This window comes from Rattus norvegicus, chromosome 9 (assembly GCF_021556685.1).
Source record: "Rattus norvegicus strain SHRSP/BbbUtx chromosome 9, alternate assembly SHRSP_T2T, whole genome shotgun sequence".
NCBI classification, from domain to species: Eukaryota; Metazoa; Chordata; class Mammalia; order Rodentia; family Muridae; genus Rattus; species Rattus norvegicus.
In genome coordinates this window covers 108,271,775-108,286,646 of record NC_141542.1, presented here as the reverse complement: position 1 = coordinate 108,286,646, position 14,872 = coordinate 108,271,775, and the positions used below count along the sequence as shown (strand labels likewise).

The 14,872-nt window shown below is 46.1% G+C and overlaps 2 protein-coding genes across 3 annotated transcripts; both read right to left on the bottom strand.

Annotated features, from left to right (window-relative positions):
* Or9s15 (olfactory receptor family 9 subfamily S member 15) lies at positions 1–972 on the bottom strand. The gene has a single exon (NM_001000752.1). The coding sequence runs from the start codon at positions 970–972 to the stop codon at positions 1–3; it is 972 nt and encodes a 323-aa protein (NP_001000752.1).
* Positions 973–3,130: 2,158 nt separating this feature from the next.
* Or9s27 (olfactory receptor family 9 subfamily S member 27) lies at positions 3,131–13,908 on the bottom strand. Of its 2 annotated transcripts, XM_087565604.1 has the most exons (3): positions 13,834–13,908; positions 10,503–10,645; positions 3,131–8,376 (listed from the first exon to the last, which is right to left on the bottom strand). In XM_087565604.1, the coding sequence occupies exon 3, from the start codon at positions 8,362–8,364 to the stop codon at positions 7,405–7,407; it is 960 nt and encodes a 319-aa protein (XP_087421730.1). In that variant the 5' UTR covers positions 8,365–8,376; positions 10,503–10,645; positions 13,834–13,908; the 3' UTR covers positions 3,131–7,404.
* Between the last annotated feature and the right edge of the window lie 964 nt (positions 13,909–14,872).

Below are 14,872 nucleotides of genomic sequence, written 5' to 3'. Positions count from 1 at the left end.
CTACTTGCCTCCTCTCGTCACAAGGCTGTGTCTCTGTCGCAGCCTCTGCAGGGCGTCCTTCACATCCTTGTTCCTCAGACTATAGATGAGGGGGTTGAGCATGGGAATGACCAGGGTGTAGAAGACAGATATCACCTTGCCCTGTGCCATAGATGCCACTGCTCCAGGCTGCGCATACATGACAAACACAGTTCCATAGAACAAGGACACAGCCATCATATGAGAGCCACAGGTAGAGAAGACCTTGTGCCTCCCAGATCCCGAGTGCATCCTGAGGATGGTCACGGTGATGTAGCCATAGGAAACCAGGACAGCTAAGGTGGTGCTCACGATGATGAACCCACAGAGGCCGAAGAGGAAGAGCTCATTGAGAGCCGTGCTGGCACAGGCCAGCTGGAGCAGTGGGGGCACGTCACAGTAGAAGTGGTCAATACGGTTGGAGCTGCAGAAGGGCAGCCGGAACGTGAGGCTGGTTTGCACAATGGAGTTCAGGCAGCCTCCACAGTAGGTGCTCAGAACCAGACGGGCACATACCGTGGGGCACATGGTCACAGGGTACCTCAGGGGACTGCAGATGGCCATGAAACGGTCATAGGCCATCACAGCTAAGAGGAAAGCCTCAGTGGTAGCCAACAAGGAGAAAAAGAAAAGTTGGGTGGCACAAGCCTCAAAGCTGATGACTTTGGAGGCAGAGAGGAAGTTGGCCAGGGCATTAGGGGCAATGGCAGAAGAATAGCAGAGGTCAACGAAGGACAGGTTCTTGAGGAAGAAGTACATGGGGGAGTGCAAACGGGCATCCAGGGTGATGACCATGATCATGGTGAGGTTGCCCAGGATGGTGACCACGTACAGGACCAGGAAGACAGTGAAGAGCAGGGCCTGGGTCTCTGCACCTCCCCCAAATCCCACCAGCATGAACCCCTGCAGGGACACTGTGGAGAGGCTTCCATTTCTGTGGACTGCTGTGGCCATGAGTGGAAACACCTGAAGAGAGGAAGGTAGAGGCAGAGAGAGGGAGCAGGTCTCATTGGTGTTGCTAGATGTTCCACAGCCTGCTGAAACCTGTTGGTGCCATGTTGTCCACTGCGCAAAAGTTCACCAGATGCTCTGCTGTGCTGGTCTGACCTGAAAGTGGACATTTGCTCTGACTTTTGATTCATGAGGATGTGCTGAGCCCTGTCTGTGTAGGAAGCTGAACTATGGATCTAAGGGTGCAAAGAGGCTTCTGGAGCTAAGTGACTCTTAGGTACAGCCTTCAGCTTCCCCACAACTGCCCCTGGGTTGCTTGCTATCCACCTCCAAGGAGGTTCCCAAGGGACACCATTTTAGAGCCAGTCAGGACTCCACCCTACCCTTCCACCTTAACTGAATGTCTGAAAACATCTGAATGTCACAACATCTGTATGTGATGTGTGTGTGTCCTAGGGCTGTGTTCTCAGAAGCAGTGAGACTGGTGTCCACACATGATTGGCTTCCAGCTTGATCTCTCTGACATCTCTGCTACCCGCTTCACTTCAGTTTGGGGGTTTATCTTTCCAATTGGAAAAGCAGACAAGATAGTCTCTGCCTCGTGGCTGCTCCCTATTCCCGGTTACTTTCTCTTCATCCTAGGGATCACAGCAGCAGGAGAAAAGCACCCTTTGGAACTGGCCATGAGCCATCACATGTAGGTACCCGAGATGGATGCAGGAGGCTGCTGGGTTTGGGAGCCTGGTTAGAAAGGGGCAGGCGTCTACTCTACATCGCCCCGGGGGCTCAAGAAAGCTGTGAGCAGGGTGAGTCGGTTGTTGCAAACTCAGCACTGCCATAGTCCATATACCACATAGAGTAGGGATGTGGATCCTGGAGGATCCTATTTAAGTCCACCGTCTACTATAGAGTGAAACTTGAAGTAGTGGGAAGTGAAGGGATAGCTTGTGCTCACCTCAGCCTTGCCCCTCCTGAGCCTGCACAAGGTCTGCAGTCTTTTGTGAGCTGGTTGAACACAGAGCTTCATTCCATGTCCCGGCAGACATGTAGCTTTATTTACTAAGCTGAGCCTAGGGTGGGGGCTCCAGTATGACTAGCCCTGAAGTGGGCCAAGACCAGGGATATTTAGGACAGGACATTTCTACCGCTAAGACAAACTGTCTCTTCCTGCTGAATGCTGACCCTACTACCCTCTAGCCACCAACTCGCCTACATTTTCAGTCCTGATAGGTGACACACTTACCATATCTAGGTGAGAGTCTGGTCTGTAACAAGGTCACACGGCCAATACCTATCTCCCAGCATCCTCAGGCAGGCAAGTCTGGTGTTTTATGAAGATGGGCATCAGTTGTTCCTGTCCATAAGGTGATTTACAGCTTTCTTGGCAGGTGAATTAGGTGACTGTGGACAGAGGTGAGCATTGTGGTGTCTGTGAGGGTCTGGCATGAATGTTTTTGCTGTCTTGGGCTCTGGGCCCTATGAAGAGGGAAGACTCCTGCCTCCCTTGCCTTGGTTCCTCTCTGTTCCTTCTCAGATGGGCAGTGTGTGTTGGGTACGACTTGCTTGAGAGGATTCTCTGTATCTGGCAGGGCTGGGACTCTTAGCCTCCAGTGTCCAATTAGAAGGACACCATTCTCTGTGGTGGCTGGAACTTCACCCCAGCCTCTGAGCACCAGAGGCGCAGCATTGGCTCCAGCCAATGTCTTTCTCATGGCATCTTCTCTTGGTCTATTGGCGGGAAGCTTTGGTCCTCAGAGACTTAGGGAAGGACCATCGGGAGTATGACAGACTCATCTCAGAAAGACCAATGCCCCTCATTAGAACAGTCTCCCAAGTGGTGTAGTTCCCATCCCACTCTTTTCCTGCTGTTCCCATCTGCTTAAAGAATTCAGTTCCTTTAAGCAATACAATTCCTGCTTAAAAGAATTCAAAATCCAAGCCAATAGTAATATCAGCTATCCAAACTAGGGGAAAGTGCTTCTCCTGGACTGTAGTGAGCCTTTGCTTCCCCCAGTGATTGACCATGTGTCCCTTGGGTGACTGCATGCCTCTGCCTTAGGTTGATATCTTCATACACCTGGGCCAGAATACTTACCAGTCCTGGACTTGACACTTTCCCTGATAACATAACAGTCAGTACTCACATCTTTTTGAAAAAAAAAAAGATTTAATTTTCAAGCTACATACATGTGTTGAACTGCTTCTCCCTCACACCCCTATACCCACACTTAGCTCACTCCCTTGATGTTGCTTCCTATTCCTCCAGTTTTACTTCTACTCTCATAACATAGGTACACATCAGGTTTTATGTTTCTATGTAAATTCTGGGATCCACAAATAAGAGAAAATATGGCACTTGCCTTAGGTTACTTAGTATGACTAGCTCTACTTGTATCCATTTCCCTGCAGATGAAGTAGTTTAATTCCTCCTGTGGGTGGCAAAATCCCATTGTGTGTGCATACCACATTTTTCTCTTCTACACCTCGGTTGCTGGACCCCTAGGTTGGTTGCATGACTTGGCTATTATAAATGGTGCTACAGTGAAAGACGATGTGCAACTGTGCTAGTCTGGAATCCCCGGAAGAGCTTCATCTGGACCATATGGGAGATCTATTGGCTTTTTGAACCCCCCCAAGCTGACTCCATACTGAATTGACTAGTTTACATTTCCACCAGCAATGTATAGTGGTTTCCACATACATCCCCAGACCTACACCCTCACCAGCATTTACTGTTTTTTATTTTCTTAATGGTTCCCATTAAGACAATTTCATTTCACTAACAAAATTGTCATAATCTGAGATAAGATTGCATTTAAGTGTTGTTTCTTTTAGGTGCGTTTATTTGGTTTTTCAAGACAGGGTTTCTCTGTGTAGCCCTGGCTGTCCTGGAGTTCACTCTGTAGACCTGACTGGCCTGGAACTCAGAGATCTGTCAGCCTCTGCCTCCCAAAGAATGGGATTGAAAGCATGTGCCACCACCTCCCACTTAAATATTTATTTTTTATTTTATGTGCATTTGCCTGCATGTACATATGTGCATTACATGTGTGCAGTGCCTATGGCCACTGGAAGAGGGTATTAAACCTCCTGGGACTAGCATAACAGATAACTGTGAGCTGCATGTAGGTGTTGGTTCCTCTGCAAGAGTGCCAAGTGCTTTTAGCTTCTGAATCATCTCTAACCCTTTTCCGGTTGTCCTAATTCGCATCTCTCTGATGGCTGGTGAAGTTGAACATTTTCCAATTTCCCATGTTTATTGGCCATTTGTGTTTCATATTTTGAGAAATGTCTCTTTCTTTCATTTATTAATTGGGATTTGATTTTGTTGAAACATATTTCTGTCTTTTTAGTTTGGAAATTTCATACATGAATATAATTTGTTTTGATCAAATTTTACACTTCACATCCCAATTTCATGTCTTGTCTTGTCTTCTCTCTCTCTCTCTCTCTCTCTCTCTCTCTCTCTCTCTCTCTCTCTCTCCAATTCACTGAATCGAATCAGTGCTGCCTGTGTATACATGAGTGTGGAACCATTTGTAGGCATAAAGTAGGTTTTGAAACCTACTTTAATAAGCATTCAACCTCTCCTCTTGTCCACCCACCCACCAGAGGTAAGAAGATGGAAGAGATAAGTTATTAGGATATGGGGGAGGTGGACCCGTACAGCAACAGTTCTTTGTGGGTGAGCTTGATCTTCTTTGTTAACAATTCAGTCCCGTAACAAACATCAAATACTACTCAGCAGCTGCAGACCAGTCCTCAAGTCAGGCAGACACCGGGCACAAACCAGCTGCTGTAGTTCAATCTTGAAGAAACCACGAGGCTCACCAAATGGCTGGAGGCAAGGCCCCAGAAAGGCAAGCTTCAGCAGGAACCACACAAGCAGTTCTTGAATGAGTTTCTCTCAATGACAGCGCTACCACGAGTTGAGCTCAACCATGCTACAGAAGTGCGACCAATGCATGTGTGTTGTTATTGAAGAATAGCAATGTGGAACAAATCAAACCCAAGTTCAGTGCTCACCTCCCACTGTCTGTGGGGTCATATCTATACTCCTTCATCCTGGGTCCTTTCATGTGTTTGCTATAGAAAAATATCCTGTCACCTGTGTCTGCTTCAGGAAAACACTTTCACATATCTGCTTTAGCAAGACATTCTTTCACCTGGGTGCCCCAGCAAAACGTCACTTGACCTAACTGATTTTCCAAACAAACCAGAAGTTTCCACTTCAACCATCTACTTAGAGAGTTGCTTAGGTTTTATGTTTGTTTTAGTTTTGGTTTTGTTATATTCTAGATACATACTCTGTCATGTTTACAACAAGAATATTTTCTCCAATTCTATGTCTATCTATTCATTTAATCAACTGTGTCAGTTTTTGTTGTTGTTGTTGTTGTTTGTCTGTTTGTTTTAATTTCTTTTTTTTTCCCGGAGCTGGGGACCGAACCCAGGGCCTTGCGCTTCCTAGGCAAGTGCTCTACCACTGAGCTAAATCCCCAACCCTTGTTTTAATTTCATGAGGTCCTATGTGTTAACTATCGGCCTTATCTTCTGAAAAGCTAGACTCTTTCTGAGAACATCCTTGCTAATGTGCTTATCTTGGAGTATTCTCCACAAGTCACTGCTTGATCGCTGCCTGGGTTTGATGCTGCTGTCAAGCTTCTCCTTGTGGCTGACAAGGATGTGTCTGTTTGTTCTAGTGACAGCCAGTACAGCATTATCCTCTCCACCCTGGCCTGGAGTGCATCAGGAATGTGTCCTATGTGCCTCTGCCATTTGCATTCTATGAATAGCGTCCTATGTTATATAACAGTTAGTACAGACACACTGCTTTCTTTCAGAAACATGGAGTCTCTCTGCATGGCACCTGGAGGCCTATGTTTCTCATCCTTCAAAAAAATAGTTGTTCTCTACCATCCTCATACAACACATCTGGTAGACAAGGTCAGCAGGGGAGTCAGGGGGGAACTGTGCAAGTGTAAGGAGAGTCCACTGGGACTTCTCACCCATTGGTGCTTGGTACTGTGCAGACAGGAAGGTCTGGGCCCAATGGTGGGGTCTGAGGGCTCCTTTCCTGTCAGCGATGGGAGCTGGGCAGGCTGGGAAAGTTTGGGCCTATTGATGGGACTTGGGGACTATTTAGCTCTTGGTACCAGGGGTAAGATGGATAGGGAAAAGTTTGGGTGGAGTCCCACGTGATCCTAAAATGCCATTTTGGTTTAGCTATTGGCATGTGTCTCTGAACTGCTATTCCTGTTGTATGCATATTTCCATGTGATATTAATACAGAGTTTAGATTTCCTTCTGTCAGGCTAGTTATTTGGGCTTTTTCTCTTTCCCTTTCTTCTGTTCATTCTTTAAAAAAAATCAGTTATTCAACACTGTCATCTCAAGCTCATCCCAGGTAAAACACAGAAATGCAAGAATTCATTTCTGTCTGTCTTGGGACTAAACCAATCCCAAAGACAACAGTTTAAAACCCAACCTCAGGGAGGTTTACTTAGGTTGTACACAGCAACAGCCAAGGTTTGAGTATGAACTGAACCAAATAAGTACGTGCTCCAGATGCACTCCGTTCTGTCAAAAGCCTAGGTTTAATGTCCCTTGCGATATTGCTAAATCTGCTTTGCTACCTTTGTGTTGTGACCAAGATTCCAACTCGAAGTCTGCAGTAAATGTGCATGCTCTTAGATGCTCTCTGTTTACATGATAAAGTCTGTTAGCTGCTGTTTACATGATAAAGTCTTCCCCAAAAGGACTTATTGCAAATTGATATATAAAATGAGAATTGACATATAACTAACCCATGTTTTCTTTCACTCATAATGTAACAGGTAAGTAAATGAAACAGAAGCCATGGGTCCAAGCTCAGGTTCTCAATAAGCTAGGCTTAGCCACCTGTCCTTATATGCCACTTATAGAGTGCAGTGATGGCTGGAGTCAATGAGAGGAAGTTTAATTAATGTCTCAGAGTGAATAGCCAGGTCCAGTGAGTGTCCTTAGTCCATTAGCGGGATACTGGTGAGAGTTTTATGTTGAAATGGAACAGGGATTGGGACGGAGGACAAGCGGTGTGGTGTGGTGTGGTGTGCTCATCACAGGGGTCTCCATCATGGTTCTAGAGATCAGGCCAAGAAACCCCTTGCTGACTAAAGGAAAAACTGGTTCTCAGGGGGTGATTATTTCAGCCTCCAAGGAGCAGCCTCATCCTTGTAGATAATTGTCCTAACACAGCGGTGTCTGCACTGAAACTTTGCTGCTCCTGGAATACAAGGGGACAGAGAAGGCATACACAAATGCCAGAAGGAAGAAATTATGCAGAAAGCTACCCAGAAGCAAGCAAGAAAACAAGATTCAAAACACACATGAACTGTCCTAGTGGTAAGATTGTCTTCTACACAACCCTTCCTCCCATCCCTAGGATACCTTCCTTTACATGGCTGCATGTCTCTGTCTGTGTCTTAGCCTCCACAGGGCATCCTTCACGTCCTTGTTCCGCAGACTGTAGATAAGGGGATTGAGCATGGGGATGACCAGGGTGTAGAAGATGGAGACTACCTTGCTTTGCTCTTTAGATGCCACACCTCCTGGCTGGCCATATATAGCAATCCCAGTCCCGTAAAACAAAGACACGGCTGTCAAGTGGGAGCCACAGGTGGAGAAGACCTTGTGCTTCCTGGATCCCGAGTGCATGCTGAGGATGGTCACAGTGATGTAGCCATAGGAAACCAGGATGACTAATGTTGCTCCCATTAAAATGAAGCCGCAGATGGCAAACATTACCAGCTCATTGACAGAGGTGTTGGCACAGGCAAGCTGGAGCAGCGGAGGCACGTCACAAAAGAAATGGTCGATGTGATTGGAGCTACAGAAGGGAAGTTGAAAAGTGAGGCTGGTCTCCACAATGGAGTTGAGACAACCTCCACCATAGGCAGCCAGCACAAGGCAAGCACAGACTGTGGGGGACATGGTCACTGAGTAGTGCAGAGGACTGCAGATGGCCATGAAGCGGTCATAGGCCATCACGGCAAGAAGTAAAGCCTCACTTGTCCCCAGGAAGGAGAAGAAAAATAACTGTGCAGCACAACCAGCAACTCCAATGACTTTGGAAGAATAGAAGTTGGCCATGGCTTTGGGGGCAATGGTAGAGGAGTAACAGAGGTCCACAAAGGACAGATTCTTGAGGAAGAAGTACATGGGGGAGTGCAGACGGGCATCTAGGGTAATGACCACGATCATAGTGAGGTTGCCCAGGACTGTCACTAGGTACAGGACCAGGAAGACAGCAAAGAGCAGGGCCTGGGTCTCTGCACCTCCCCCAAATCCCACCAGTATGAACCCCTGCAAGGGCACTGTGGAGAGGCTTCCATTTCTGTGGACTGCTGTGGCCATGAGTGGGGACACCTGAAGAGAGGAAGGTAGAGACAGAAGGGAAACAGTCCTTAATTCTAAAGGCACGTGTCCCATGGAGTGCTGAGACACATCCGTGACATGTTGTCCACAAGCCCAGAGACCTGGATCACCTTCCAGATGGACCAGTGTGGCCTGAAGGAGGGCATTTCCTCTGAGTCACTTAGTTCCTGAGGATGTACTGAGCCCTGTCTGCGCAGAAGCCTGAGCCGAGCTCTGAGGATACAAAGAGGGGCTCTGAGTAGAGTGACTCTCAGGCACAGACAGCCTTTCAGTGTCCCCATGCTTGCCTCTGAGTTGCTTGTTCTCCACCTCCAGGGACATCCTGGGTGATGCCACTTTAAAAGACACTCACAAGTCCTGCCCTGCCCTTTTGTCTCCCCCACTGAACATAGAATGGGCAAAAGAATCTGCTGACCTCCCAGAAACTGGGGTAGGTGATCTTGTCATGTCTAGGCTGGACTCAGTAGAGAAACAGCTCTCCCTAGACTTGGGCTTTATCTGTGTCCTCTGCTGGACTTTTGACCTCATCGGGGCAGATCTGACTCTAAGACTGGTGGACAGCAACAATCTGAGCGATCTCTGCTTCATCGGGGGTGTAAAGGGTTCCTGCTAGTGGCAAGATGTTAGAAATTGTGGCCTAAGCCCATGCCCTGATTAGCACCAGGACTGGGGTCCATGCATGTTTGAGACATGCTCATGGTATGGGACCCAATCTCATTGCCAGCTCTGTCTCCTTATCCACTTCAGCTTTGGGGGTCTAAAGGATCCTGTCCCATCACCTCCAAAGCCTTCCTGTGTCATCAGTACAGAAGTTCTGAGTTCCGCCCCATACCTCCCAGGTCTCGCCATTGTCCCCTATTCAAGATACAGGAGCCTCCTGCCCTTCCAGAAGTTGAGCTGTAAAAAGAGAGCGGGAGCAGCCCTTCCCAGGCTGAGCCACCACCCATCCGATGTAGGACCAATGTTTTCTCATTCTAAGCATGGAATTGAGTAGCCATCAGTGTATGCAGGAGGCTAGGGGATTCCTGTCAATGTCTTGTTGTTCGATAGAACCTGGAGATGAGATAGGCCAGTTCTATCCTGTCAAAAGCACCAAGGATGGGTCTTTGATATATTTGGGACATCTGTGTGCCCTCAAAACTGATCTCACTGCCAACTATGCCTTGTATTTCAACTCAAGTTTGGAGTAATTAAAAGATCTTACTCTTTTGCATTTGAAATAGAGTAAGGTCTGCCCAGTGCTCTCAGACCATCCCTCTCACTTTCTCTTACAGTGCTCACACAGCATTGAAAACCTTGGAGTGTCCTGAGTGGGGCTCACCATGGTCGCTACCATATTGGTATACACAGGACTAAGCTGGGAAGTTGCTGTGCCGAGGCACATGGGTAGATCTGTGTGATGTCCATTCTTTATCATTCTGGGGCTTAGGAAAGTTCTCACTCCGGGTGAGCTCATTTTCTGTGCCCTCCACTCTCCTCTCCAGCTCTCCACAGTTCACACATGGGCATGAGTTGGTGGCTGGGAGGTCCTAACTGAGCCTACCATGCACTGCAAAGCTAACTTTCCCACTGTGAACTAACTAACTGTAAGACGTACACGGAATGGCTTCGTGCTCACACTCTTGACACAATCACCAAGAGCCACAGTACTGACCACACGTAGATTTCCATGGTAATAATTATGGAATGGAAGGTTGGTCTGTTGCTTCTTGCTAACCACCAAACAAGCTTGATCTCTCCAGCTTGCTTATCTAATGTCATTTCTGGGATGAGAGGGAAGCACGGGTTGAGAACATTTCTCTGCTGTGAGAGAACTGGGTGATCATGATGGTAAGGAACAGACATTGCTCACCTCAACCCTATTCCTGACGAGCCAGGGGCACCGCTGCCTCCTGTGAGCTGCCTGGATGCAGAGCTTCAGTCCACCTGCCTGCAGAACTGGAGTTTGTGTTCAATAAGGTTGAACAAGGATAAAGTCTCCTCAAAACTGCATACTCTGAACTGTGTTAAGACTACAGATGATCAGGGTAGGACGTGTCAGCTTACTGAGGCAAGCTCCAAGTGAACACTGTTTACCCTTCTGAACTCTGCCTACATAGGGGACACAATGAACTTACCTTTTATAAGTGAGTTAGGTCTACCCCAAGGTCACACAACCAATATCCATGCACCCAGTACCCCCTTGGTGCTGAGCTTGGTCTGTGATGGCAGAGGGGGACATCAGTTGATCCTGTTCCTCAGTCAGATCATTTGCAGGTTCCTGGGAAATGGAGTAAGGTGACTGTGAACAGAGGTTGTCACTTGGGTCCCCATGAGGATCCGGAACATGCAAGTTCTGGCTGTGACAGGTTCTGGGTTTTGAAAAGAATAAAGACCAGTTCCTTACCTCGACTGCTCTCCTGCCATTGAAAGTAGGAACCTAGTGGAGAGGTCACTGTGCTGGAGAGGATGCTGTGCTTCTAGCCATGCTGCGGCTCTTGGCCTCCAATGGCCAATTAGGAAGCCGCTGCCCTGCCGACAGCTGGGAATCTAACTCCCTGGGCTCCAGAGGTAGAAGACTGGCTGTAGTGAATCTCTGCCTCATCACCATCCAAGCCCTATGGATTGGCAGGAAGTCTCACTTCACAGGAACCTCTGGAGGTACCATCAGAATTACAGCAGAGACAACTTGGGAGCACCTGTGTTCAGTTAACTCATTAGAGCAATCATCCGATGGTCAATGTGGCCACAGCCCATCCTTCAGCTTTCCATGCTGATGTGAAAACTACATTGTCAAAGTCCTCCTATTAGGAAGCTGGTCAGTTTAATTCCCCTAAATGAGCACTGACTTTTCTCAAGTCAGTAACTCTACAAATCCATTAGAAGCCTGGGTAAATGAGTTCCATGCCCCCTTTGTTCTTTTTCAGATTGTTTCTGTCTGAAGAAATATAATCCAGTGAGTAGTGATCCAATAGAAGAGACAGAAAAGAGAAAGGTTGGCATAACCTCTTCCCTCCTCAGCAGTTAGCTGTGTTCCCACACACACCTTGGGGTTCCATATGTCCTCACGCCCCAAATCTCCACATTCTTTAGTTTTGCTCTTAAGATTTTTCCCGGGATTGAGGAAACAACCATGTTTCTATTGGTGGGATGACAAGGTCACCAAGTCTCCATCTGAATTCTGAGAGTCAATCTCTGTTCTTTCCCCTCATGGAAAGAGTATGTGAGGACACAATGGAGCCTCTGCCAACACCTCTGGGATTTATGTCCTATAGGTAGCATCCTGGACTATATAATACCAACTTTCATCCTGAGAAACATTTCCTGTTTCTCTTAAACAGCATGCTTTTGTCATGGGCCAGAAGGTGTGAGTTTCCTTTCTGTGGGGTTGGATCAGTGTGTAGAATGCTTGCTACACAAGCTTAAAATCGGAGTTTGGATCACAAAGTGGGATTATCTCCTCATGTGGCTCTCAAGTCTTTGAAATTGTTTTGAGAGACAAATTTGAAAATGTTTTCAAGAAGCTGGCTAGCAGAAACCTAGAATTCTCTCGGAAGAATTAAATAGGCATGGATGATGATGGGGGGACTGAGAAGACCAGACTGATGGCAGGAATATGGGCAGTGAAGGCCTGTTCTAGGAGGTCTCAAAGGCACCATGACCTCCACTGGACACTGGACTGGAGGAAAGAATGTTACAGTCTAACGAAGAGTTTGTCTGCATTATGTCAAGTCCTGTGAATTCTGAAGTTGCTGAATTTAGAGGATAAACGAATTAATTAGTCTTCTGGAAGAAATTTAAAGTCTGGGGGATGGTGATTGCTGACTACTCCTAGCCAAGCTTACAATGAGTATTGGAAGCAAACAGTAGAGCTGATATATTTAAAACTTGCAATTCAAAAAAAAAAACTTGCAATTCAATCAGAAAGTGAGTGTAAAACTGGGACTAAACATGGCACTTGGAGAGACTCATAGGGACCATTAGAGAGAAACCAAGTACTTTTCATCAGGACAATAGGAAAGATGTCCTGAGCGTGGTACAGGAATTAGTCCATCACAGGCTAAGGACCATGGTAAACTCACTGAGAAACGTCCTTCTCACAAGAGAGCTTCCAAGATCCCTACTCACACAAGCCACCTCAGAAGTATTTCCCAAGAATCTGTGTCACTGTTCTCAATTGCTTAATACTCAAACACAATATGGACAGGGACTATTGCCTCAGCGGAGGTCACAGTTTTGCATCATCCACTAGAGGGTGGTTTAACAAATATGCAAATGCAAGCGCTATTGCTCATGGATGCTTTCTACCTAGATTACAATGGGAGGTCAGAAAATGGACACCAGGGTTGCTATACCTGTGGACAGTGCTACTCAATGTCATGTTTAAATCATGGGCTGTGGTAGTGACCCAGAACGTTGAGGCACATGGGATGTTTACTACTTAGGGCTGTGACAATGCCCTACATGCTCCAACATGCAAGGCCATGGTTTTGGTTTCAACATCTTCACATCCCATGCCCTTAAGAATGAACACTGTGCTCGGGGCATCTGTTGGATTTGGGTCTTACATTTGTCCATTCTTCCTTTCTATGCTCCCATTATCTCTTGTAGAAACGTGTATTCTATGTCATTGTAGTATGGGAGCTGTCATAGTCATTGTTCTATCATTGTAAACAGACACCAGGACCAAGGCAATTCTTGTAAAATAAATTTAACTGGGGGCTTGCTTATAATTTTAGAGGGTTAGTGTATGATCTTCATGCAGGAAGCAGATCCACAGGCATCAGGCAGAGAGAGAGAGAGAGAGAGAGAGAGAGAGAGAGAGAGAGAGAGAGAGAGAGAGAGAGAGAGAGCACAAACAGCATGGTCTGTGCTTTCAAACCCACTCCCAGTGATAGACTTCCTCCAACAAGACCATGCCTCATAATCTTTCTCAAACTTTTCCACAAACTGGTGACCCCGCACTCAAATATATGACCCTGTGGGGATCATTCAAGCCACAGCAGGAGTTTATAAATTACTTTTTATTACATATGAATCATAGCTAAGCTTTTATCTTTATCCTCAGAGGAGCCTTTGGTCTTTGGCTTCCCAGTGATGGTCAAAGTGTTCAGAGTTTGTGGACTGTTAAACATGGCTAAATGTATCTCCCATCATGCACTGATCATGCCTCAGGGGAGACAGGTAGAATGCTGAGGTTTGGATGTAAGAATATCCTTTGTGATCGCATGTGTGAATTTCTCCAGGATGGTAGCATGTTTGGAAGGATTAAAATTTATATCAAGTGGTGTTAGTGACTTTTTAGTGAGTTTATTACAGTTTTTCTTAGTCCAGCTATCTCCAAAATTACTGAGACTGGACTGTTAGATTTATTTATCTGGCTTAAGAGCACAACTGAGCATTATTATTCCATTTTAATACTCTAGGCTAATCTGGCTACCTCCCAGCCAAAATCCCCAAGATACTCACATTTTATGGCTGCTCCACGCATTTTTCTCATGGTGTCTCCTGAACCTCCCATGGCTAATCCCCACTTCCTCTCCCTCCTGTACCCTCCTCTGGTTAGGAGGAAATCCAGCCCTATTCTCTTCCCTGCTCAGTCATTGGCTGGTCAGCTTGGTTCATTGACCAATCAGGGAATTATTTGGGAACAATGTTTACACAAAATTAGACAGGAGATTTTTAGACTAAGGATTGCAACCCGATATGTCGACACAGAAATCAGCATTTGAATAATACATGGAAAATCTTTACACAAAGATTTTGTGCCTACATTTCCCCCTTTTAGTCCAATAAAGGATCTTTTATTTGGCAACTTTGGAAAACATATTCTATTATCTACTCAATTTTGGTGAGCTCGAAGTTGCATAGGACTTAAACTATTTTGTTAAATTCTAAACAATTTAAGCTTATATGGGAGACTATAATTATCTAGTCTTCAACATAATCAGAGACCTAGGAATGAATAATTAATACCCAAGTATGCAGGAAGTAGAGGCAAACAGCTTCCACAATTATAGAAATGATGGGGAAAGCTGGCTTCCTGAACAGTCCTCCAAAATTTCTATGTTTTTTGGAGCATCATCCTTAGCCTTCTGGTCCAGAATAAGTGACAGACTTGGGAAGCAGGAATTATGAAGGATTAACCTACTTGTCCTTTCAAAGCTCAGCAGTTGACTTCTCTGTATTGTGTTTGTCCAGTTTGGATAGCATTTGGTCTGCAGTTGTGGCAAGGGCATTTTCTTGCCCAGTGGAGAGCTTGCCACAATGAATCAACTCCATATAGTGGTCACTGTAGAGTGAGGTTGCTTCTAGGAGCAGACCTGTCTCATTGTCAAAAATGATTTTAATTGAATAAAATCATCAAAGTATAATATAACCTAAAAGTAGGGTTAATAATCTACCCCATTTCCTAATATTCCTATATTCTCCCTTTTCAAACACTGACATTCATCACCCACAGAACAACCAAGAACCATTCACTCCATGTATTGGGAATAAAAAGTAG

Bases quoted from the DNA above. Each gene is read 5' to 3' on its own strand.
- Or9s15 (NM_001000752.1), bottom strand. From the start codon at position 972: ATGGCCACAGCAGTCCACAGAAATGGAAGCCTCTCCACAGTGTCCCTG.
- Or9s27 (XM_087565604.1), bottom strand. From the start codon at position 8,364: ATGGCCACAGCAGTCCACAGAAATGGAAGCCTCTCCACAGTGCCCTTG.